At 37.0% G+C, this 26,915-nt stretch overlaps 1 protein-coding gene across 4 annotated transcripts in view; it reads left to right on the top strand.

Moving 5' to 3' along the window:
- The first annotated feature begins 532 nt into the window (after positions 1–532).
- RUNX2 (RUNX family transcription factor 2) overlaps positions 533–26,915 on the top strand; it is a 161,764-nt gene continuing 135,381 nt past the window's right edge. For all 4 annotated transcript variants that reach the window (XM_087716745.1, XM_087716746.1, XM_014062584.2 and 1 more), the window contains exons 1-3: positions 533–1,355; positions 10,154–10,310; positions 19,967–20,071. In XM_087716745.1, coding sequence (XP_087572871.1) covers positions 1,020–1,355; positions 10,154–10,310; positions 19,967–20,071 — 598 coding nt within the window. In that variant the 5' untranslated portion in view covers positions 533–1,019. The remainder of the gene's footprint in view (positions 1,356–10,153; positions 10,311–19,966; positions 20,072–26,915) is intronic.

Below are 26,915 nucleotides of genomic sequence, written 5' to 3'. Positions count from 1 at the left end.
AATCCGCCTCCTCCACGCTCAGAGACAGACAGAAAGACAGACACGCTTTCGTCCCACGCAGTTTGTTCCTCCAGTCGGAAGTTCGCCCCCTCTGACAGATTCTTGAGCCCAGGAGCCGCCTAAAGTTCCTGTCCTCTCATTATTATTTTCACTACTTTTCCTTTCCTAAACCCCTCCCCAGAGACCTTGCCGCTTTTGCGGAAGAAGAACTCACGCTCGTTTCTGAGCAAAGGGCAGACTTTTGCTAAAAAGCTCTCCTCCCAATTAGCTTATCTTGCACTACCCAAAGCGACGAAACTCGCGAGCGGAGAGCCCACCAAGTTCACTCGCACCCTCGTCTTATTCGACTTGGGTGGAAGTGTGTGTGTGTGGGGGGGGTGTTGCTCAAAGACCCTCGTAGGAAAGCGAGCAACTCCACTTCCAGCCAATAAATCTTGCGCGGAGGAGCGACAGAAACGCTCAAGGAAGCTAGTTTACCTCCTCGCGCTGCCAGCCCTTTAGGACACCTCCTAAAGGAAAGAAGAAAATAAAGACGCGGGGAGGGAGGGGGCACAAAGCAGCCCAAACACGTAGCAGTGGAAGGAAGACGCGCTGGTGCGAGGGAGAGAGAGAGAGACAGATACACACGCAGAGAGAGAGAGAGAGAGACGGAGCGCGCGAGTGAGCGAGGCGGAACGGAGCGAAAAGAGAGGAAGAGACGCGCTTCGCAGCTCTGCCGCAGCCGGGACTTCGCCGCGGCGCTTGGCCAACAAGCCGCGCGGCCGCCCAAGCGCCTCCCGCATTCAGCCACACTTTTCCCTACCGCGATTTCCCCTGCAACCCCTCTTGCTCTCCCCTTAATTGGAGCCGGTTCCGCCGGTCCTCCCCGCATCCCTCTCCGTCCCCTCCCGCCCTTTCTCTCTCTCTCTCTCTCTCTCTCTCTTCCCCGTCTCTTTTTCGACTCCCCGGTCCTCCTCCAACGCCTCTTCCAGCGGCCCTTCCGAGTCCCCTGCAGACCTCGCTAACTTGTGGCTGTTGTGATGCGTATTCCCGTAGATCCCAGCACCAGCAGGAGGTTCAGCCCCCCTTCCAGCAGCCTGCAGCCCGGAAAGATGAGCGAAGTCAGCCCGGTGGTGGCGGCAGCCCAGCAGCAGCAGCAGCAACAACAGCAGCAGCAGCAGCAGCAGCAACAGCAGCACCAGGAGGCGGCGGCAGTGGCGGCGGTGCCCAGGCTTCGCCCGCACGATAACCGCACCATGGTGGAGATCATCGCCGACCACCCGGCCGAGCTGGTCCGCACTGACAGCCCGAACTTCTTGTGCTCCGTGCTGCCTTCACACTGGCGCTGCAACAAAACTCTCCCCGTGGCATTCAAGGTAAGGAGAACTGGGCAAACCTTCATCAGTCCCCCCCCCTCCCGCCCTTCACGGTGGCCCAAGGCAATTTCCTCCTTTCCTCCTGGCCAGGGTAAGGGGCAAGGCGTCAGGGGGCAGTGTGATAAGTTAGGGCCTTGGCATCCACTGCATGCAGATTAGGGGGATTTGTAAGTGTCGGCTACTATTCTCAAGGAGCACCTAAGTGCCATTGAGATAGTGCTTTCCATCAGCTGAGAATTGTCCATCTTATAGGTACCTGGCCTTGTCTTCTTGGAGTGAGGGAATTGCCTTCACTATATGGCCTCCTCCTTGCTGCCTGTTTTTAAAGCCTTCATGTTACTGGCACAAGTTGGCTTCTCGCTTTTCCTTAAATCCTTAGTCCTCTCCTCTTCCTCCCCTACCCTGGTTATTGCAGTGGCCAAAGGATCTTTCCTTCTTAAAGAAAGGTTCAGAAAAGTTTGAACAAGCATTCATCTCATGCCTTTAGGAGAGGACTTGTGGTCCCCTTTAAAATAGGAGATGTGTATCTTTTGCCACATCAGAAAAGGAGGCATTATATATTTGTGATGGTAATCCTTAGCCTCAGTCCTTAGGCAGCTCCCCAGTCCCCTGTTGACTGTTAGTTTCTTTACTGTCTAGGATGCTTGTTTATAGTTCTTGATTAACATTTACCTCCCTCATATTAGCTCTAGACTGAAGTTCATTGGCTTATTATTAGCAACTGCCCAGTAAGACTAACACAAATTAGAGTGAAGTATTAGTATATATGCAGAAGGCATTTTAAATAAAATGACCCCAGCTGTTACAAAATGTTTTCCATAAATAATCATAAAGATAGGAGTCATCTAATTGACCATCAGGGTCAGTTAGACGCTCCAAGACATCAGGCAAAATCTCTGGAGGACACTGGAACTGTTCTTTCCAGAATCAAAGACTTTGGGGGGGTTAGATCTCTGCAGTGCTTCCATCTTTTGGTCCTAGGCACCTTCCTGACCCATCCTTCCAATGTCATTTTAAGTTTCCCGTGTTGTTGTTTTTTATGTTTAATTTTCTCAACCATAAAATGAGTGTCTGTTCTAGAAGAACTTTGAATTCATTGATGTTGATCTAAAAATGGAATTGAGCAGAAGTTTCATTGTGGGAGGTGCCTCTTTTGCATCTGGTCGTGTTTGTTGTATCTCTCCAGGGCATTAAATAAAAAGTTCTGCTGGAAGCTGTTTAGACATCCTTAATAGAAGGTGTTTTGTTGATTTGTGGAGTAATGAGGATGAAAGAGTCTTTAAAACTAGTGACAGAAAGGAAAAGCTGTTGATTGGGACTGGGTGGGAAGATTTCTGTTGGGGTGGGGGAGATTGTGTTGGACTCCTGCTGGGCAAATTAGGAAGCATTTGCACAGAAGGATGGGTTTGGGATTGGTGGGGGTTTTTTTGGCCAAGGCAAAGAAAGTCAATATTTTTAACATGATCACAGATCAGTGAAATGCTATTCAGAACTGAATCAAGAATGGCTTTATTAATATTTTACAGTATATTCACACTCAAATTTTAGAAAACAGAATGTTTTCTCCACTTTCCTTTCTCTTGTATCCATTTTCATAATCCTCAAGTGAATCTCCTTAATCTGTACTACAGATTTATGCCTCTACTTTTCCTTTTTAATAGGATGACTCTTGTTCAGTAGAAAAGGAATAATAGCTAATACATAAGAGAGCTAAACATGTCACATGGACATTACTATAGTACATCTATCCTTTATTAAGTTTATGTAGATAGAAACAAAATGTTTATATATGTAGCCCTATTAAATTATTTCATATGTATGTATGTCTGTATGTCTGTATGTATGTATGTATCTATGTATCTATGTATGTATGTATAACAGAAAAATACACAGTATATTAATCAAGTCCATCATATCTAACTCATAAGAAGACGCTTTTCCCTGTCCCCCAATATAACAGCCAAAGCTACACTGAATTCTGAGTTTAAAATAACATATGATTAAATGAATAAGGGGTCAGGATTCCCCAGAGAGTTGAATATTAGTACTGAAAGAGATATTCTGTGCATAAATGATAAACAAGACATTGTGGAGCTATTAGGGAAACAGTGAGTTTGGTTTGAGAATTTAGCTAAGGCTTGTATTTATTCCAAACATGCAATGACCTCTTCAGTTAGAGATTCCTGGGAACAGTAGCTAAATCATGGAATAATCTAATATGCCATGTGGTCTTGCCACAGCTTCAGTAAAATGAAATTCTGTAGTTTAAAACTGGACAAAGTTTTAGGTACTTTCAGCTTAGTTCAGTGGCCATCCATTAAAGGATGAAAGTGTTCGTAAACTGAGTTTTTTTAATAGTGTGTTGAAAGGCTGATAAATCTTTCTTTAACTGGGTTTATCAACAGCTTGGATGCAATACCTAGAATCACTGAAAAAGAGAGAGATCTTATTTAAATCTGATTACCATCGTTATTCTGCATCGTAGCTTGGCATGGCAGAAGCTGCAGCTGGCAAGTTTAAAAACAAGCAAGCTTGTGTGTTTATGTGTGTTCATGCATACAAACTTGATTCCTGCTTGCATATTTGCCAAATATGTTTGAGATTTCTTATCTCAAATGAAAAGGCTATGGCAGATACAGGGAAAGCTTCTTTTCTGTAATAATGTCAATATGTGATAAAGTATACTGGTATCAGAATTTTAAACCATGAAAAATAAATATGCTCTTTTTAAATTATTACTGCCACCTGCTGAGTTTTAAACATTAGGGATGTGATGTCCAATCTTAAAATGCTAATATAGAAGTAATAGTATCAGTGACATTTAATTAAGAAGCAGACCCGATATGTCTATACTATACACCAGTATAGATTTATGGTGATTACAAAGACACCATACAAGTTAATTATTTAGTTTGAACAGTAAAAAGTTGTGATACAAAATGTAAAGGTCTGCATTCTTAATCTTTTACTGGTTAACTATGACATGCAAATAGAAAATAAAGCAGTACAATTTGTTTATAACATATAGCTGGAGATAAAGACCCTACTGGAAAGAATATTTGTAAAATAAAATACTGGTAAAAGTTTCCACTAAATAATTTTCACAAAAGGATTTGAAGTTATTTGGGAGGTAGATTATTCTGAAAAAAAACAAGGCATGATTGCAAATACATGTATTAATTACAGGGTTTAAAGTGGTTGCTTGTATTAGCTATCATGTGACGGATCCACTTCAAAGGCACATAATATATAGAAGCTTCTTGGAAAAAGCAGCTTTGTAAGCTATATTGGTTTTAATAGTAGTTACTGAACTGCATTCAGCTGCATACAACTTTGCTGAAGTATGAGTCAAGTATCAGTTGAGAGAAATGGATTTACTTATAAAAAGTCTTTAATTGGAAAGTAATCCCACATAGTAATAATGAAATGAAATGTCAGTTGGAAATTTATGTTGACATGATGGTCAAAGACATCATCCACCATGAGTAAATTTATCTGAAGTGGTTTGACTAGAGGCAAATATGTTTATAAGATTTCCAAATGCTCTCTCACTTATGGCAGAGAGAAGGGGAGGGAGAGAAAGAGGTGGGGGCTCTTTTAGGCTATATTTTGTTGAAATTGCATTGGTCAAGCGTTACTGAAGGTCATCTTTATATTTAGGGGCTGGTTGAAGAAAAGTCCTGATTTATTGAGAAATAAGATTGGCTAAACATTTCTTTTAGAAACTTCATCTATATTTGATTTTTTTTTAAAAAAAAACTGTCTCCCAGGAAAATGTGAAAATTTTAATATCAAAGCTTTATGTAGTAAATTAGGAGCTGCTGAAAAAAAAAACAGGTATTAAGTGAAAATTGTAACTGTTCCATAATATTCACAGTGGAAACAATGTGATCATCTCCATCCATCCACTTTCCCATGAATCATTCTGTATAGTGGGGCTGGACTAGGAATCCAGCATTTGACCCACTGGTAATATTTTAATGTTTCTTTTAGGGACACTAATTATGTTTTCACAAAGACACTGCGTCCATTCATCATATTCCTTGCTCCAGAGAAGCCTTATTGGGAGTCAGTGGGACTTTACCAAAGTAAGTGGCTGAAGGAATGTAGTCAGAATTATTAGTTATTCAGCTCTCTACATTTTTGCTGACCTAGATGATGTCAGTAGTAATAAAAAGCTTGTAAGTTAAAAATAACAGGAAAATAATTACATTTGGTGTGAAGTAATAATGCTGTTGTAGCATTGCAGCTATCTGGGATGTTTCTATTTCCATCAGACCCTGAGTTTTTCAGTTGATTTCAACAGCCTCAAGTTAAAGTCCAGAACATGAATGGCAAGCAGAGTGCTATATTTGTAATTAAAAATACTGTAATTCAAATAAGTTACAGCAAAGACTTCAAGTTTTTTTAAAAACTTAGCTGTACTTTTACTGTTTAGCTACATAAAATTATTGTAGTAATGAATATTTTACATTATTTAAATTCAAAATATATGTTGCATTTTATAAAAGATACCACAGTATACAATGTTACATCCCTTAGAATACATTTAAAACATTTGTTCAGGATACTCGCTCAGATAAGATATTTACATGATATATAGACTATTGAAGATAAACATTGCAACAGTTCAGTTTTTCAGTTTTTAGTTTTAACCTTGTTCATTGGACTGAAAACGGCAAAAATTAAAATAGCTGATAAAAATACAATTCTGCAGGCTTTTAGCAGATTGTTACTCTTATCACTGTTTTAAACTGTAATACAAAATTCCTTTAATTTCTAGTGTGGAAAAATGCAAGTTCTCAAAACATTGGAAATTATGTACCTATATAGAAAAATATATGCAAGAGGCTAACAACAATTCTTGTGGCTCAATTGGAAGTGTGCTCATATGATGTTATAGTCATGCTGTATTTTTTAAAAACAGCTGTACAGATTGGATCACTAAATGGATTAATTTACATCATAGTACATGAAGGAGATTATATGTCATGTAAATTCTAGATAGCTTTAGAAGCACTCATTATGTGTACCCTAAAAATCTGGTTTCCATTTTTATTTAAATAAAATACTCTTACAAAGTACCTCGGTTTAAATGATCAGATCTCAGGTACATGGAACAGAACCAAATTTTGTATCTTGTTGAGATGTTCTTCAGTCATTTTGTGGTATTAGTTAAGTTGTTCTGTGTTCTAGAACAGAGAACACATATCAGCTTAAGTTGCTTTATTTTCAAAAAGTTCATTTCTTCTGTAAAGACTGGGTTGGGGGGGGTATAAAGTGTGGGATTTGTGACGGTCAGAACATCCTGAGATTTGTGCATAGTTATCACCTTGTGGAAGTTTTTTCCATGAAAGGTTTACCTCACTTCTTCTTGCTGGACATTATTGCTTCTGTCAAGGAAGGATCCTGGTCTTCTACTTATGGTTTTAAAATGCCTCACAGAAAAAGTTTTTCTTCCCAAAGTCTTTCCTCCCCAAATCCAGGGTTGGAGAGATGAACTGCCATCATTGTGTATACATATAACAGGATTGCATCTTCTATGTTTGCCACATTTTCTGCGACTGCTATTCTGTTTCCATATTGCTGGTCAGCTCCTCCTTTTCATATCTGCCTACAACAGGAATTAATGATGATTGGGGTATGTGAAAACCAGTGGCGGGATTCACTTACCTTCCCTACCGGTTCGCAAATGTGAGTGTGTGCAGTGCTCACACAATATGTTGGGGCAGGTGGGTGGAGCCTCCTGCAGCCGCCGCTACTAGTTTGCCCACACCGGAGAGAACCAACTGAATACCACCTCTGGTGCAGACATATTCCATATAATAAGCTGAGGCAGATCTTTCCAAAATACATATAGTAAGTCATTTTGGGTTTCTAGATAGAATAAAGTAATACATTTTTTCAAAATGGTATACCATCATCGGGGCTAGTTGTGGAAGCCTATGATTCACTTTCAAGTAGGCTATATTTTATAGCTTGATTCACTTTTAACATTAAATCTAAGTTGGGTGCCCAGTTTGCATGTTGGCTATTGACTTCACTTCATTTCATTTCACTTCCTTCAAATCAGTGTGACTGCCTGGAAAAATTCCTGAAATTTTCTTGGCAAGATTTTGGAAATGATTAGCCCTTGCCTTCTGCCTAGGCTTGAGAGAGACTGACTGGCCTAAGGTCACCAAGATAGCTTTGTGCCTAAGGCAGGACTCATGGTCTCATGATGGTCTCTACTCTGATGTCTTCACCACTACACCATACTGGCTCTCTGGATCTAAATGTAGAATGCTATTAACAGTTCATTCTTTTCAGTTTTATATATCATAATAATATTTGTATTGTTATTGTCCAGAATTACAAAATAGCTCTGGGGATAGTTTGAGCAATTAGAAGTTCAACTGGCTGACTTTCCATTATAATAACTAGTGCAAAAAACGTAGCTCTGGGCTTTCCCACATTTGACTGACGAAAGCAGATACCATAGATACAAATCTGTAACCTATATGTACTTTACATTATAACATACTGGTCCCATTTTGCAGCTGAGGTATATTGACATTCAATGATAAAGTGGAATCAGATAGAATGTACAAAAATAGTAGCGTTACTAAATATGTATATCATTATTGTTTCTCATTACTCTGCAACTAAATTTCCTTTTTTGAAATAATTGAAATAACAGAGCATACAAGGGGTTAATTTTAAAATTTAAATTGTAGCACATGTAGTACTTGTCTTTCACATGGCAAGATAACAACAAAATTGTCTTTCTTTCATATGAGAATGTAGTCCCCTTCTCATTCTTCTTCACAAAATCAAATCTTTTTTTACTGCACAATTTCTTCTAATAAAATAGAAACTCACCTTGTGTGTTCTCCCTGGATTAATGTGTGCCTAGACACACAATTTGGTATCATATAGGGGTGATTTAACTCCTCCTTTACAGAAGTTATAGTTATTTAGGTTCCTTGCTCCCATTGATCGGAAACTCTTTGTGGCAAATGATGAAAAAGATAGAAGTCTAATAATGTGGAACACCTCAAAGTCCCTCTGATTTCAGCAGGAAGTTATTTATGTATCTATTATCATCAATTGAATTGATCCCTAGATGCTTAACCTTCAATCTATCAACAACCATTGGAGCTTTACGCTAAAATCATGAATTCTAAGTTGTTCATGATATGGTTGAAATACATATAATGATGAAAAGTACAGTTAGAAAGCAGAAGTGAAAATAAAATCTGTCCAAGATATACTTAGTTTATTGTAATTTCTATGGTTATATTGGTTTCTTGGTTCACAAAGCTATTTGCAATATTGACACGAAATCCAAAATATACTTGAGAAGTATTTTCACTGTAATTGTGTACTTTATTTACTATAGAATTGAAAGTGTTTCCTTATCACTGTGTGAAATCATAGGAATAGGCAATTTAACATATTGTGATAAATGCAGATTCCAGAATCCATAAAGTGTATTTCTATAGTTGAAGATACTTAATTTTAAATATAATTGAGCATTATTTTTTACATTTAGAATAATTTGGTACTGTTCTGTTTGCTTCTGTATAATATAATATACCCTTATAATAATAAACAGCCTAAGAAGAAATTATATTGCAGAAACAAAATTGACAGTTTAAACTGAGATTCTTAAACATTTAATACAGTTCTCATATTTTTCAATCCCCCCCCCAATAATAATGAAAACTAGAACCTTTTAATCTTACTTTGCTTTGTGTTATTTAAAACAAAATTAAACAGAGACTTATTCCCTGAGTGAAACTTGGATGTGAAGACTATAGTGGAATACACAGATGTAGGGATCCTAAGAATCAGCATATTGTCATGTAAACATCTTCTTTTCTTTAGAATTAAAGCATGGGAGGTCACCATTTTATCTATCTATCTATCCCATGTGGTTTCTGGAGGTGTGCTGACTTAGCAGTCTTTGAAAGCTAAGATCCGCTCTTAACCATTTTGTGGGGATGGTGTAATGATATAATACATCTGGGAGGAGGGGTATTGGGGAAGTTAAGCAGTTTTTCATTGGTTGTTTGATATATTTATTTCAGAGTTTACACTACTGTTTTAATAAGTTTTACACTGAAAAGGCAGACATTTGCACTGCTTGTTTTTTTTTTAAAGCATGATCACCGTGAGTTCTGAGGACTGCAAAACTGGGATATGGCAAATTTGTATCAATATGACATCACCTCCAGTGTCATGATTGCCAATGCTGTGGCCTATTGCTGTAATATAGTAATTGAAGACGTGATGTTTATAGCAATAGCACTTAGACTTAAATATTGCTTCACAGTGCTTTACAGCCCTCTCTAAACCGTTTACAGAGTCAGCATATTGCCATCAACAATCTGGGCCTCATTTTACTGATCTTGGAAGGATGGAAGGATAAGTCAACCTTGAGCTGGTGAGACTCAAACTGCTGGCAGTTGGCAGAGTTAGCCTGCAATACTGCATTCTAACCGTTGTGACAGCCCTATTTGACTATGGAAGTTTCATGAGAAACAAACTTGTGAAAATAATTTATGCTGTGAAGTAGAAACCAGAACCCCATATCCAGGAGGCCGCTGAATGGCTGCTTCCTGGTACAAATGTGCTCATACCTCAAGGAGTGGAATCATAATCATTTGGAAAATAATGGCCATGATCAGCCTGAAACTTCCCCTCTTCTGCTGATACAATTAAAGTGTGCAAGTAACACTAACTACCAAGTATTTAGTGGTTGGTTTGCGACTCAGAGAGATTAAGAAATTATTGTTATGTCTTTATTGTCATAGGTGGTGGCTTTAGGAGAAGTCCCTGATGGGACAGTGGTCACAGTCATGGCTGGAAATGATGAAAATTATTCTGCAGAGCTGAGGAATGCCTCAGCTGTAATGAAGAATCAAGTGGCGCGGTTTAATGACCTGAGATTCGTTGGCAGAAGTGGAAGAGGTAAATAATTTCATTATAGTTTTTTTTAAACCAACAACTGAAAGCACAGTCAAGACCTAAAATGGAATCCATTAACTATTAATCTAGTAGATTAACTATTAATCTACTAGATTAAATGTAGGCTGCAACATTCTTTAACTAGGTTTGGTCATCTACTACAGGATTTTTTTCCTATGGATGGATGGATGGATTGAAGGATAGATGTGTGTGTGTGTGTGTGTGTGTGTGTGTGTGTGAGAGAGAGAGAGAGAGAGAGAGAGAGAGAGAGAGAGATGAATGAAAGGAAGGATGGATGGAAGGAAAGGAGGAAATGGAAGGAGGGAGGGAGGGAGAAAGGAAGGAATCTGGATTTTGAGGAGGTATTGCTTTCTGATAACAGCAAATGGGTTGAAAGGAAGCATGATGGTGTTTCTCTTTTGGTACACAGTTCACTTTGCAATTTTTCACTTATGGAAATGTTGAGGAGAAAAAAAAATCTGTCAAATATACTGCCAGATCCAAAGAACAGTTGGATTGTCTTAGTGGATTCAGGTTATTATTTTCAAATAAACATGCATAGCATTACAGTCTTAATAATAAAATCATTTCCTGATTCTAGTAGAGCAGTGCTTCTCAACTTTGGTCACCTGAAGATGCGTGGACTTCAACTCCCAGAATCCCCAGCCAGAGCTGGCTGGGGAATTCTGGGAGTTGAAGTCCACGCATCTTCAGGTGGGCCAAGGTTGAGAAACACTGTAGTAGAGGAATTATTTTACTTTTTTAATTTTAGTATTGGGTGCTGGTGTATTTATAAACAGTCTCCTCTGGTTTTGATGTAATTGACTTTTTGTGAATCCAAAGTACTTTCTAAATAGGTTTTGAGCAGAAAAGTTATCCTGCTTTTCTCTATCAACTTTTATTTCAATTTAATGAAATAGAATTTAATTCAGACATTCTTTCAAGGGAGGTTAAGAAGTTGAATGTTCTCATGGAGGTGGTATGATGCTTTCGCATTTATTTAATTATGAAGAGGCCAAGTGATGTATATCTGTGATTTTGCGAACATACTCTTCTTCCAAAGCAGTTTGCACCTTCATGGTTTTCCAGTCTTCAATTAAATTCTAAGGGAATACTCCACAAGATATCACAAACCTTCTATGGGTCTTTCTCAGAAAAGGCTGTCTTTGAAAACCACTAAGGGGATGTTAATTAGACCCATTTGTAAAGGTTTTATTCCTAGACTTCAGCAGCTATATAAATGGGTTAAATAAATACACAAAATTCTTCTCCATGTCATGTTCTCAGTTACTGTTGCTGGAAATCCAGAAGGAAGCATAGAAGGAGGCAGAAACAAGATTGAGGATTCTGGTGGATAGCCAGAGAAAAAAATAAGTTTGCAGCTATCACATAAGTGAGAATAAGTGAAAATGTTGAGTACCTGTCTTATTTCTGTACTGAATATACAAAACAAATTTATATAGCTGTCCATCTCAGTGACTTCACAAATGATTTAATGAGTTAGTCATTGCTCTTATAGAAGACTACCATTAACCCCAATACTGCTTTTATACCAATAAGACACTATTTGGAATTCTGCTAGTTGCATGAAAAATGAAGGTAATAGCTAAATGGATAACTCAAAATAAGCAAACAAAATCCCTAAAGGCAGCAATACTTGCTCACCACATTGCATTAGTTGTAAATAAAATTTTGGCTCAAGTTAAAATTTATTCCACAACACTTCCTGAAGCAAGGATAGCAGTGCAGAACTCAAGGTAAGGAAAACCTTGCTAGATTTGGCATCTGACTTATTGCTCTGAAATAGGAGGTGAGGGCTAGTTACAAATTTAAGTACAATAGACAAGTTTGAGGGCACTATCCAAAATGATAACATGGCCTGGTAACCTTGTGCTTGTGAGGAAGGCTCTTCAGCATAGTATTTGCACTTGAACTCAGAGCATAGGTAACTCTGGGTCTAATCCTGTGCTCTGGGTTTAATCCTACATTAAAAGTCATAGCCACAGACTCCAAACTTCCTCAATTGAATAAAAGCAAAACAAAACAAAAACAGTTACTCAGAACTTTCTGGATATGTAATTAACACAAATGCAAATTTGGGAACAAAGGCATGACTGTCCACAATCATTTTACTTTTAAGAATGTGGTCAATACTTTATGCATCCAGGCTGATTTCAAATCTGAATGATAAAATACAACTTCAAAGATAATACAACTTAATAAAAAAAGATCACTTTCTGGATAAGAAGGAAAGGCCTTATACTTTTTATAAAATTTTGTTCTCCTTTAATAACCTTTTGATATTACATTTTGATTTGTCTTTATATTGATTGATTATACTTGAAAGATCTCTGGATGGTAAAACATGGTTTGCAAAAGAAGTATAGTGGTTTCATCATATAATGATTGCTGAAAACAAACATAAATATGATGGAACATGTGTGTTTCAAAATTCAGTGGAGGAAAAGGGTTATCCCTCCCCTCTTCTCTCTCTCTCTTTCCCTCCCTCCCTCCCCCTCCCTCCTTATCTTCTTTAACTGTCACAAAGGAAATGAAATGAGTAATTAGAGAATCATCATGATTATTCCCCACATTTACATCCCATCAGTGAGACGTTTACTGAGTAAAATCTAGAAAAATTGATGATGCATTTTAGAAACTGTTCAACATATTTATTCAAAGAACTTCAAAGGAAAACAAAGGGGTGTATATACAATTTTCCTACATTAGCTTTCCATATTTTGGCTACTTTCCCAAATAGCAATTTTTATATTTAAAAAAGGAAAGAAAAATGACTGAAAGAGAGAGAGAGAGAGAAAGAAAGAAAAAGGGGGAGGAAGACAGTCTTAACTGCTTGCAGACTTTTCACGCATGGAAGATGAAGAAAGCTTCTTTTGATGAAGTGTAATTATGTCCAAACAGAGCTGACCCCCTCCTCCTCTATTTCTTATGATCTTAACAGAAGAAAGTAGGGTATTTCCTTTGAAGCAGCTGGGATTTGGTAGAGGATCCGAAATGCTAGCTCTATTTGCTGCCAGAGGCAGGATGGAGAAATTGGTCCAGACTTGTCTCTAAGACACAGAGCAGAGAAAATGAAAGAAAAGAGTTATCATGAATGATTTTTATGATACTGCTTAAAATAGCAGGAAAGGAAACAGTAGTAGCAAACAGGAGCTCATATGATCTACACACAGCAAGAATGTTCTTGGCTAACCGTATCTGGTCTGTGGTAGCCTTGTAGCCAAGGTCCAGGTAGCAGTACTGAAACATACATTCAGATAAAAATCAGACAAGGTCAAACATGAGAATTTACACTGACTGAAGAACTTTGTTCTGGCAATCACAGATCTGATTGCTTTGAAAAACCATCTCCTGTTTTAAGGACCAGGCCCATTGGCAAGATTCCAAGGGGCTCTGCTGCTCTCACTTGACTCAAAGAGAAAGGCAAGAGGGCTTTAAGAAGAATCAACTTCTAGGAAAGAACCACTGCAGGTCATACAAACTTTGAAAATAGAAACATTTTTTTTCAGTTAGTGTTTTCGTTTTCCTATTTGGTAGGAATAGAATGTCCGCACTTATTTTATGTGTTTCTAATTTTACTTCTTTCTTTTTCATTGAAGTCACAGTCTAAATTACCAAGTCGGCTTCTCTAGTCTGGGCTGTCTCTAGTCTCCCATATGTTCCTTGTTTATCATGACTTCATCATTTCTCTAACCTCACACGAAATCCTCTTCTGCATTTTTATCTAATCTAGCTGTGCAAATACTTAGAATGGCCTGCTCAGCTGTTTACCTACTACCCCGTGCCATCACTAACTTCTCTAATCACTTTATCCACTTTCAGTTGCCTGATCTGGTCTTTTGAAGCATATTAATAGTTGCAGAAGGAGAGAGGAAATAGGAAGGCAGCCAAAGGACTTGGCAAATTCCATAAGACATTTCTAGTCATGTGTTATTTCCTGTCCTCAAAGGAATACATTTCCCCCATAGTTATTTATCAATACACAGATATGCACCCCTCCCTTTATTCCAGTTATCTACTTCTTACATTGGCTCTTCATATTAGTTTTAATTATGCTGTAATCTGATATTATTTACTATTCATACTTCAATTCAGGGAACATATCTACAGGGAATCTTCGATGTACGACCATTCATTTAGGGACTGAAGTTACAGCAGCACTGAAAAAAGTGACTTATGGCTGTTTTTCACACGACTATTGCAGAATCTCCATGGTCATATGATCAAAAGTTGGATGCTTGGCTAATGACATGTATTTACAGTTGCAGTGCCCCAGGGTCATATGATTACCTTTCGCAAACTTCTGACAAGCAAAGTCAATGGGGAAGCCAGATTCATTTATAAACCATGTTACCAATTTAACAACTGAAGTAATTAACTTAACAACTGTGGCAAGAAAGGTTGTACAATGGGGCAAATCTTACTTAACAACTGTCTTGCTTAGCAACACAAATGTTGGGCTCAATTGTGGTCATATGTCAAGGACTACCTGTACTTCACTGTTATCAGTTAATTTCTCTAGATAATTATATACTTTTAAACAGAGGCTCCAGCCCCACTAACAGAAATTCATTGGGTAATTTCCAAGTATTCCTTGAAGCAAATTATAAGAGTTAAATTAGCCTGGTTAAACTTTTGGCTTGGGTAGCTGGCTATAATTACTTAACTGCCTAAGAGACCAAACTGTGTTTTTAGCACACTAGGCTAATGTTTTGGCCAGTGGGCACAACATGAATTCTAAGAACATGCATGACTGTCCTAGCTCAATAGCTGCAATGGAAAGCTCCCCCAGCCCAGGAGCTATGGCATGGCCAACCACAAAACATCCATTTCCAAAGAAGTAAACTGTTGTGGCCAAGAGAAAAGTTATTTACTCAAGAATGACGTAGAAACAGAATTTGGTTAGATGTTTTAAAACACAACATAGATAAAACTATTCAAAAAATTAGAATAAAATATTGCTCTGTACACACATGCATTCAAAAATACTAAAGTTTTCAACATCCCTTCTAACTGACCCTGAGCAGACTGTTCTCTACATATTTCTACATGGTTTAGTTTGTTTGTTGTGACATGGAGCATTATTCAAAATGTTCTGAGTAACAATATTTTGATTCTTAAACATTACAGCCATTCTCCATATTTATTTTCCATTAAGTCCCTGCCAAAGAATGAAAATAAAGATGGCACTCAAGGCTGGTGTTTTGCTTTGCAGTAGGTGACCTTTCCAATTAATAATTGACAGGCACCAAGAAAGACATCCATAGGTTAAGTAAAATTTGAATATATATTACTGCAACAAAGGAGACATTGTTTCAACTTTGTTATTTTGAAGTTGTGGGATACATGCATGCAAAACTTTAAGACTAGAGTACTTAGACCTTAATCATTGCTCTGTATGGAAAGTTATATATGTGCTAAGAAACTTTCTATCTTATCAAATGTCAGTTAAATATGTCAATGACATAGAGTGAATAAAGCAGTATTATAGCCTTGGCACTGAGGTTCATATTAAATCCCTAAAATAATCATTTGCTTTCAGGAATAATGTTTAATGACTCGGAGGAAAGCAGAAAAGTCTGGTGGTAAAAGAATATTGTCATGAGCCACAATTTTTAAAATCCCAGTGATTTAAGCATTCATGTTCTCAAAATGGTGCCATGCTTCTGTCTAGTTCATGCTTTTGATTTTGTAGTTGTTTTATATATCCTAAGAATCTTAAATTATGAGAAATTCATTCTGCGAAGCTGGAGAAAGGTTTTCGCCTCTTTTTGCTTCCATTTTGGTTTTTAATTTTTCTTCCCATATAACAGGAATGGGAAGGAAAACAGGAAAGGCTAGTTAGATTATTGGTCTAAAATCCCTGGGGAATGATTGGTGGAGGGACTATTTTTCCAGCTTTGGGAAGTACCACTCCTGGTAGCTGGTATGAAAAGAGCCTCTATAATCAGATTACCCACTTGTTAGAAATCTATGCTTGACATTGTCCCAAGGGATGTAGAATTGTTTTTTTTAAAAAGTATTTTGATGTGGTAGAATATAATAAAAGCACTGCAAGTATCTTCCTCTTGTAGCTTAATTAAACAGATGTTCTTGTAGTTCCCCACAGATCCAGAAATCTGAACACAGGCTTCTTTGACCTGTTCAGATATATTCTCAAGAAGCATTGGCATTATTTTAGTTCCTTATGCTATGGGGTTATTCATTTCTAGAATTGATTAGTTACATTCCGTACTCTGAAAATATTTGAAGCGATGCCCAAAGGTACTGTTATAAAGAATAAGGTACGCTAAAATTAATACAGTCTAAAAAAAGGAAAAATTCAAATTAAAGTCAGTGATCAGGAATAGAAAGGCAAATCAGGTATATAATGTTATACAATATATAATAACAGTTTTCTGCCTTTTTCAAACAAAGATAGTGACAGCTGACTTCTTTCAAACAGCATTTATTTCTGTCTGCTGTCATATTATGTATTTTTTAAAGATCTCAACAACTCTCCCTGCCCTCTGAGTCGATTTTACGGCATAAACTGTGTTGGGGTAGTCAGATGGATTGGCTGAGCAAGTCAGCTTGCACTGAGAATAAGCAGGCCTTCTCTTTTTGTGTGACTGTTACATTGGAAGTTTACTATTACCTTCTCTCTTTTTGGAGTAACGTTTCTGCAAATGTTCTGAAACCACATGGGTGATAATAAATGATGTGACAGGAAGCTTTGAAAGCTGAATGAGACAGCAACAGACCTGTTCTGTATTACACATGCGTGTGCCTTTGCACACCCACACATACCCCACTCAGTCACACTTCCTGTTTTGTATTAGACTTTGAAATAATGTATTACATTTAGTGCTGCTACATTTTCTTAACCTCTTGTGTTTTCATTAATGCTCTTTGAGTTTCATAAAGTAGGATAGAATAGGTAGAAATCCAAAGTCCCTAGATGGCTCGGGTATTTTTAAAGATCTTTTAAAGATTTTGGTAAAGCAGCAGGCAAAGTGAGCCATAAGCCATGAGATAGCTGACTGTTGCATTGAGTCACTGTTGCACGCCCACCTCTTCCTGCCTTGAAACAGTTTGCAGTTTTGACTATCTGAAATGATTAACGGTTGCATATCTCACTGATTAGAACTGTCAGTGACTCGCAGAACAAAGGCCACAGACTTCCCTGGGTGAAGATTCTGTATGTTCTCTGTAGGCTGTTTTCCGTTTCCTAACACTTGCAGAGTTGCAGGGCACCACATCCATCTTAACTGCAGAATTTCTATTATAGTAATTGGGATTTTCAGAGGAACATACATTTTATGCATTTAAAGCACAATCCTCACCCTTGGCAGATAGTTTCTTTAAGATTGAATAGCTGGAACATGGTCCAGGAAAAGGGGGACCGACCATCTCTCATTTTCTTTGTGAATTATATCATTAGCCTCCTGTTACCCCAGGCATATTGAACATAGGAGACTCTGTTAGGGTTCCCAAGAAGTTATATATATAAGTTCTTTGTATATGATAAAGTCAGCTTAAATGATAAAACCATGTGGAGTCAAATGTAAAAACAGCACATTCCATTCAGTTAAACAGCAGAAGAAAGAGAAATTCTCCTCAATTGAGCAAATCTCCCTCGCAGAAAGTGCTGGAGTAGAATTTTGCTTTCTGTGGAGGGCAAATTATATCAGTCCAGTCCACATGTCACGTCCTAAGTCATAATAATATGGTTTGTTCCATATTGCCACAGACATGTTGCAGATGTTCATGGCCACTGCAATTCACACACTGTCTGTAGGAAGAGATCTATTTAGATATGTTCATGAGGCATTTCTTGCTCTTCTCAAAGCTGAGCCCCTGATGCAACGGAAAGCTACTGTGCTGTAGTGTAGCATCCTGTGTACCCACACATCTCCACATTTGCTTTGAATCCCAAAGATGTAAGAATGTGTTTGGTGTTTGAATCCAACCTTCTCTTCAGGAAACATTTCATCTTGTGGCTTTGCAAGCCAGTTTCTTTCAGCTAACAGCAACCCTGGGTCTTACTTTGCTAGGGGAAGTCTTTATCACTCTTTTTCACTTTGAGTATCCACTTTATTACTTTGTTCCTGTAAGTGTGTGCAGATAAGTGTGAATGTAATTGACATCATGTATTTACTTAGTTTATTGAGTTCTATAGTTAAAATAACAGATTACTTGCATGTGAAATTTGTTCCTAATATACAATATATAGTTCTGTACATTTTACTTGTAATCTTCCCTAATGTTTCCTCAATGAAACTGGCCTGTTAGATTTTTTTTTTTGTATGCAACATATCCAAGTAGGTATTATTTGGGACTGAATTTTGGAATTGAAAATGATGAATACTAATTAGGTATAATTTACTGCTGGATATTTCTCTTTAGAATCTGGCCTTTTTAATTATTTTATATTTTTTAAAGATACTAATATTCTCTCTTTTTTCTGATTGAAACAAAATGGAACTGAATTCAGTTAAGTCTATAGTTACTTTTTAAAGTTAAGACTCTAATTGATATGAATCTTTTAACATCAAGGAAGCTTTCTTTTTTTTCTTGATGCAGAGCTCTGGAGAACTGAGCAGTTATTCATTATTTTAGTGGCCTTAGGAAGGTACTGGTCTGCTGTGGATTTTGCTCTTCCATAGATTTTAGCTATAAGGACAGGGCCCTTAGGTGTTATAGTTAGTTTGTATCATATTTATTTATGTTTTTATTTATAGCAATAGTAATCAGACTTATATACCGCTTCACAGTGCTTTACAGCCCTCTCTAAGCAATTTACAGAGTCAACATATTGCCCTCAACAATCTGGGTCTTCATTTTACCCACCTCGGAAGGATGGAAGGCTGAGTCAACCTTGAGCCTGGTGAGATCTGAATTGCCAAACTGTTCACAGCTGGCAGTCAGTAGAAGTAGCCTGCAGTACTGTGTTCTAACCACTGTGCCACCATGGCTCTTATGATTTTTACATGGCAATACTATCCCAGCTTTTTTCTAAAAGGTCAAGGAAAGATACATATTGTGTTCTTCTACAAGAAAATCAATCTAGATATCTAATGTATTTCCTTCCGTGTTCCTTGCTTCTCTTTCTTTGAGGCCCTGTGATGTGAGTCACAATGCTCTACAAATACATGCACTCAACCTATAGAAAGAATTCTACTCTAAGGTGACTTTTTCAGCATTCCTAGTTCTACAGGTTGAATCATGTTCCATCCTACCTGCCACAGTGGACAGGGCCTCTGAAAAGATTAAGTTCTGTTCACACCTTAGATGATATCTTCAATTTATTTTCTATGACTGGTTCATCTAGATGGTAGCTATACATTGCAGCATTAAAAATGGTGATCTGAACATGTTCTGAAAGTATTACTTACAAGCAGTTTGCTCTTCAAGCAAAAATGTCCTTTTTCTTGAGGAAGATATTGGTTCTAATTATTGCCACTACCTCATGATCTGGTATAAAAAATCCTTTTTTAAAATTTGTGATACTCGGCTGAATTTCACAATTAATGAGGAGGGCAGATACATATTTCTTTGCTCCATTCCAAATATAAAATTTATATTTTATAGTTTTTAGATTTAATGCAAACTTTTCTATACTAATTTCTATTTTTTCTTCCTTTTTTTTTTAACAGGGAAAAGTTTTACTCTAACAATAACTGTCCTTACAAATCCTCCTCAAGTTGCTACATATCACAGAGCTATAAAAGTGACAGTAGATGGACCAAGGGAACCACGGAGTAAGTACTATGTTCTCTATTTGTGATCTAGGATACAGTATAGATAACCTGTGAAATAAATAGTTATAGTTTGTTTTCAGTATTTAGTTTCTTCACCTCACAAATCCAGCCTTGTTTCTTGAGCCTTGAGATTGCTGTAGTATGCAATCTGTGAGTGAGTGTAAGTAAGCAATCCAGAAATGAAATTTTCCATTTTTCATTTTTAATTACTGTATTTCTTTCGTGTCTCGTGAATTTTAGATTGAAGTTGTGGGTTATTTTGCCTTTTAGTCTTCTGAAATCAAAATTACATGGATTCCTTTCCTCACAGTTTGATACTTAAATGAAGTGGTACTTGTGGAGTTCAGACTACTTTTTCTCTATTAGATTACCTTTCTAGGAGATTTCTCCACTGTGAATATAATTTGTCAAAATCATCTGGGCCTTTCATCACAATATAGTTAATAATACAAATTATTACAAGTAATATTTTTTTCTTGGCAATTTTTGTAAGTCATCCTAAACAATCTAGAAGTGGAAACCTGATCTCCAGTTTTCTATTGAATTCAATAAGATATAGAAATTGCATTTTGTATCTCATATCTGAAAGTTCAGGTTAAATGTTCATAATATTGTATTCACATTGTCTCAAACTGCTATGTGGGCGTTTGTTTCCGTATAAGATCCATGTGTCAATATGTCTTTGATTACCTCTATAGTTGAAAATGCCAATTTTCAAGATCTGATTGAGCATGCTCAAGTTTTTGTAAGGAAGTAGTGTTCAATTGCACCAGGAAAAAAATAACATCCTAGTTTGTTACCTATGAATTTTAGCCTTCTTTTTAAAGCATATTTTCACCCTATTCTTACCACCATGAAAAATGAGATTTTTCTCAGCACAGAATTTGTGTTTCCCACCAAAATAATTACAAAGCACCTGTAGTAGATAGTACCCAATGTATTACAAAAATCCCAAGAACTTAAAATATAATTTATATTTTCTCCATATATTGGCTATTTGGGTTTAGGTTTGATTTATACTTTATACAAAATATTAGGCTCAATATCTCTTCCTTGTCCCATCCTTTCACTCATTATGTTCCAGGTTTGGTACTTCTTTGCTATTTGTCCTAATCCAGAGATTTAATTTCTGAACTGGAGACTTTACGAACTCATCAATTTTGACTCTTTCTATCAAATTTAGAGCTACAGCCACCCCCAAAAGCGAGCTACAAAATATTCCCACAATGAAATCTCATTTGTGTGTAGTGTCTAAGTAAAAAATGATGTGATTTCCTTATAGTGCCATGATCAATCAAAACACATTCTTGCTCTAACTCTTGAACTTTCTATGGTCATTTCTAGAAAGCCAGTGTGCCCTCTGGGGTAAGGTAATTGTTACTTATTTCCAGTGTACATATCTCACCCCAATCCTGTCAGATTATGAGTAGGCTACAGTAAGATTAAATATTTAATATTAACAAGGCACCTAAAAATAACGAAATATTAACAAGGCACCTAAGAATAACGCAAAGCCAAAAACATGTTCAAACAAAGTAGCTTTAACAAGTTTGTTAAAGATAAGAACAGTTGGGGCCAATTGTAAATATCAGTCTGTAACTGATAATGAACAATTGATTGAAATTGAAATAATCCACTATGGTACTTTTGAATCAGTCAATTGGGCCAATTATGTTTCAGGGGATAGACTCTCTCTGTGAAAACCTGTTTCTTGTCCATACTCCATGAAGCCTATGAGAACAGGGGAAACTTGAGTGCGGAAAGACGAAATTTGGAAGAAATAGAAATTTCCTAGTATCTGCAATTGGTGATACGCTAACATAAATCTCCAAATGAGCCCCCCCTTTGTGATTTCACATACATTGATAACACAGGAGGCAAAATGGACTTTCCATGCCCAGCAACCATGGTGTAAATTTCAGAAGCACCATCTTCTCCCCTCTAGTTAAACATCTAGGATTGGAAATGCTTTAGCACCTGGAGATTGTAAGATGGATATCATGATTGCTGTGACATTAAAAGTCATTAAGGAATGTATGAAAGCCAAAAAATTTAGTTCTCCATCAAGGCAGGTTCACAGAGCTAAGCTGAAACGGATCTACACTATTAGCCACTTGACCAACTCTATGGATTTCAAAATCCAACAAATCTAAATTAAATCTTTTGTCAGGAATAGTTTCACTATTTCCATTATTAACATAGAGGGGATGATTTCATTACTTATTGCAGTATTTACCACCCCTGAAACCCTTTTTCAGTCCACCTGGTTTATAGGGCACAATGCTAAAGGAAATATGGCCAGTTCCTTAATGTACAGAAATTGAAAGTATATTGGTCAACCGATGGTTAAAATAGAGTTGCTCAGTCACAGTCCTCATCTGGCAAGGTTTCTGAACCCAATATTTTGGCCTATTTCACACCTACATTTCACTTTCAGTAAACAAGAGAACAGACCACAAGCTATTATCCTAGAATGAGAATGGGTAAACGGGGGAAGTTGTGTATACTAATTCTTTCCAAGTCCAAAGTTCTGGAAAGATCTACGAGATCCACATAAGATCAAAAACAGTTATTATTAAGATCATTTGATTTTTTTAAAATGTTCAACCAAGCAAAATAATACAAAGGGGGAAAAGCTTGATTAAATTGTTGTGGTATTTATAACAGCTAGATCTCATGTGTGACTCAATATTGTAGCTAGCAGCCTGTTTGGTAGGGTGGAAATTGGCTGTCTGGAAGAGAGTAGGACACAGAGAGTGATTGTTCCTGTCTTTCCTTTGGATGGAGTTCCAGGAAAAACAGTGGAATATGAGGCCTTAAAAGTAACTTGCTCACAAGTTAGGTGCATGCTAATCTTAACAATACTTTACTGATCTCGGAAGCTTCTTATAGCTACTTAGTGCACTACTTCTTTCCCTTTTGAATTGTTTATTGTACTGTATGGTCAAGCAGGTAGCATGTTTCTGCTTCTGTTGTACATCATATGCGCATTCCTTCAGGAATAAAAATGTACTTGCCAGACAATGAGCTTTTCAATGACAGTGGTTTGGTCAAGTTCCAGTCATTGTTGTACATTGTGCTTTTTGATGTGCACAGTCAGACCTGGTTAATCCATCCTGGTTTATCTGTCTGCCTTTGTCTTTGGAAAAATTCAATTAATAATCAGTGCCATTTATAAGGCAAATATCTTGGTAAGACAATCTTAAATCCTTCTTTTCGGTGCTAATTAAAATCTGAAGTTGTTTGATGAAGCATGCTTGTATTTAAGTTAGAGATTAACTATTATTTGAAGAATAACCACATTTATAAAAACGTGAATTCTTCTAAAAGGATCATTTCGGTCATTTGCATGCCTTTGATGAATAAATGATGGTAAGATCAGTTCTATTTTTCTGAAGCATTACAGAAGAGAATCCAGTTGCTACTTCTCCTTATTGTTCTCCTTTTTTTTCTGATTAACAATAGAGAACTATTGGAAACTCTTATTTTCTCAGTAAATATAAAGTTTTCTGGCCCATGTAAAGTCTGTTTTCACCATATAGCACAAGGCTTTCCTGTTTACTTCATTAATCTCTACTAAATTTACTGCTATTGAAAAAGCTCTTCTCTCACATGCAACTGCTAGCATTTTATTGACTCTGAAAGAATGTTGTCCCTTGTGGAACACTAACAATTTTTGACATCTGGTATTAATTTATTTCTTCCCATTTGGAAATCTGCATGGTTATTCTGATATACCTTTGAAACGGGAAGTTTCTAAACAGGCAAGGCAATTTCTGAATGTGGAGAAAAGTTAATTTGGCCATCAGAGCAACATGTGGTAGCCCAGCATGGAGGAAATATTTCAACAAAAAGACTTCTACGTGTAAAATATCGCTAGGAATGTTATAATACATTCATCTGAAGAAAAAAATTATAATGACCTTGGAACTCCTGGCATAAAGCATCTTTCCACCTACAAAAGGCTACATTTTGATCTATAAAATTTATTTCTTGAAAGATGTACTTTGGATGGCGAATCAAGTCCCCTAAGTTTCACAATGGTAAAGAGCTGGCTTCTTCTCAAAACAGCTGGATATATGTTTTAAAATATGAAAAAAACCCACCCAAAATACAACTTTATATTTAATAAGGCGCTGATTGATCTACTTGTTATTTTGTTTGGACCAAAAGAGGAAAAAATAATGACTACAACAGACCTTTAGCCTATCTAATTTATCTAAAATAAGATTTATTAATAGGAACTTCTAGATCCTTCCTTCCCATGATTGAGCTAGAGACATGGTATGGATGACAAGGGGCTCTCCATATTTTACCCAGCTTCTTAAAATATCTAATTTCACTTTTTAGTAAAGATCTGGGTTAGAGTGCTGGGAAAATATGGATATTCTGTAAGTGTGAACTGGGCCAATAACTACCATAGAACAAATGCAGTGAATTAAATATGAGAATTCAATTGCAATAAAAACAGATTATTATTATGTTCTGGATTCCTTTTTTCTAATCAGCATTTCTTGTTCTCATTCTTTCTTTCGTTTTTCATTCAGCCCGGTATGGCCTGAATAACCTAGCTGAATTTTTAGTTTTCTTTTAAACTTCCTTTTTAATGAAATGTCTCAAGAATTGTTTGGGTTGATTCAGCTTGAATAAACTACTGTTTAAACCTCCATCTGGGATAACAATAATATATAAGGAAACCCAGTACACTGTGTCAACAAATGATAGTTTAAAGAAAAGAAAAAAAAATTACAGAAACAATTTTAAAACATGATTCAACTTGGACAAGAATCATTCATACTTCCATGGAACGTTTTAACATTCCCATCTAAATACTTTCTGGAGAAATATGCTAAAATTTCATTTCCTCCTGAGAATTCCAACACTAATTTGCATAGTAAATTGGTAATTAATCATAGCAATAAATTAGTTCAACTGGCACCAACAAAACAAAGCTAGGTGAATGAGGCTAATTATCAAGCCTCTTTTAACTAGGAATTCAGATAACCCACATGTATCAACAGTCCCCATCTCTGCCAGGACCTGCATTTATTTTACTCGGATGTCTGAAGCATGTTATCCTATTCCTCATTCTTGCTCTCTTTCCCTGGCAGCTGAGCCAGGGCTTGTCACATCACAAACAACTTCTTAATATACACATCTGGCATTGGCAGTTGGACCAACTTCATAAGAGCACATGATCATCATTCATTACAAGATTAAAAAATACCCCATGGCATCATTGATGTTTTTAAACTTTGATCTTTTGCCGTTGTGATTCATCACAGTTATAAAACTCCTCTTTAAAGAAATACAGACGATGACTTATTAGAACCTTCATTCTAAGTAGCATAAACATAAAGTTGTGCACATCTTTACAGAATGTCAGTTCCTTGGGCTGCCAGCTTATCATTTTAAGACATGACATCATGCTGAACATCATGAATTTGTAAGACTTGTTTATAAGAAAGAAACTTTGACCTTCTCTTGGCAAGTACAGGGAAGAAAACAAATGTTCTGTGATTTTCACTGGTAAATGGGAGCAGCATTTCTGAATGTTCACAGATTAGTTTCAGGTTCAGAGGTATGCATTACTTGAAGTTGCAGTTGTTTATCTTGGAAAATTTTCCCTGAATTTTTACATTCTCTAAAATAATCATTTCACACAACTGCATGCTCCTTTATTTTCTGTGTTGTATGGCTGTTAATGTGGGATACCTGGGACATTTTATATATAACATTGATATTAATATATGCATCTAAAATGGTACATGTGTACACCTAACATGTAGTGAGGGAATTCAGTGGATATCTATTACAGAGAACTATTATTGCAAGTTCCAGTTGTATGTGGGCTATAAAACTCAGCTGTCTGTATAATATGCAAAATGCTATTATACAAGCTTAGAAAGCTAAAAGACAGAATTGAAAACTCCTGTCCTTTGGTTAACAGTTATTTATATAAGCAAATTTCATTTTCTACTTCTGTACAAGTAATTTGGAAGTAAAGATGACTTCTGTATCTTCTACTGAGGTGGCGCAGTGGTTAAATCCAGCACTGCAGGCTACTTCAGCTGACTGCAGTTCTGCAGTTCAGCTGTTCAAATCTCACCGGCTCAGGGTTGACTTAGCCTTCCATCCTTCCGAGGTGGGTAAAATGAGGACCCAGATTGTGGGGGCAATATGCCGACTCTGTAAACCGCTTAGAGAGGGCTGAAAGCCCTATGAAGCTGTATATAAGTCTAACTGCTATTGCTATTGCTACACATTTATGGTCTGCTTTATTGATTTCTTTGTAGCTTTATGTTCAGCAGTTGCATTCCAGGGATTTCCTTTGCTTCCTCTGATTTTCTGTGGAAAAGACGAGTGTCCCAGAAAAGAATGGAGAAGCCATTTTTCTGCATGTTTAAGGCAATATTTAGATAGTGGGTTTTCACCTCAGACAATAGTACATTTTTGGATTTCGTGAATAACAGAATAACAGACTTGAAAGGGACCTTGGAGGTCTTCTAGTTCAACTCCCCTGCTCAGGCAGGAAACCCCATACCATTTCAGATAAATAGTTGTCTAATCTCTTCTTAAAAACCTCCAGTTGTTGCAGCACCCACAACTTCTGGAGGCAAGTTGTGTCACTGATTAATTGCTCTGTCAGGAAATTTTTCCTTAGTTCTAGGTTGCTTCTCTCCTTGATTAGTTTCCACCCATTGCTTCTTGTTCTACTCTCAGGTGCCTTGGAGAATAGTTTGACTCCCTCTTCTTTATGGCAACCCCTGAGATATTGGAACACTGCTATCATGTCACCTCCTAGTTCTCCTTTTCATTAAACTAGACATACCCAGTTCCTGCA

The sequence above is a fragment of the Thamnophis sirtalis genome, unplaced genomic scaffold, assembly GCF_051295495.1.
Source record: "Thamnophis sirtalis isolate CommonGarterSnake01/CBP01778 unplaced genomic scaffold, rThaSir2_p1.2 scaffold_5, whole genome shotgun sequence".
NCBI classification, from domain to species: domain Eukaryota; kingdom Metazoa; phylum Chordata; class Lepidosauria; order Squamata; family Natricidae; genus Thamnophis; species Thamnophis sirtalis.
Note: the sequence above shows the minus strand (reverse complement) of the source record. Positions and strands in the feature narration are given on the sequence as shown.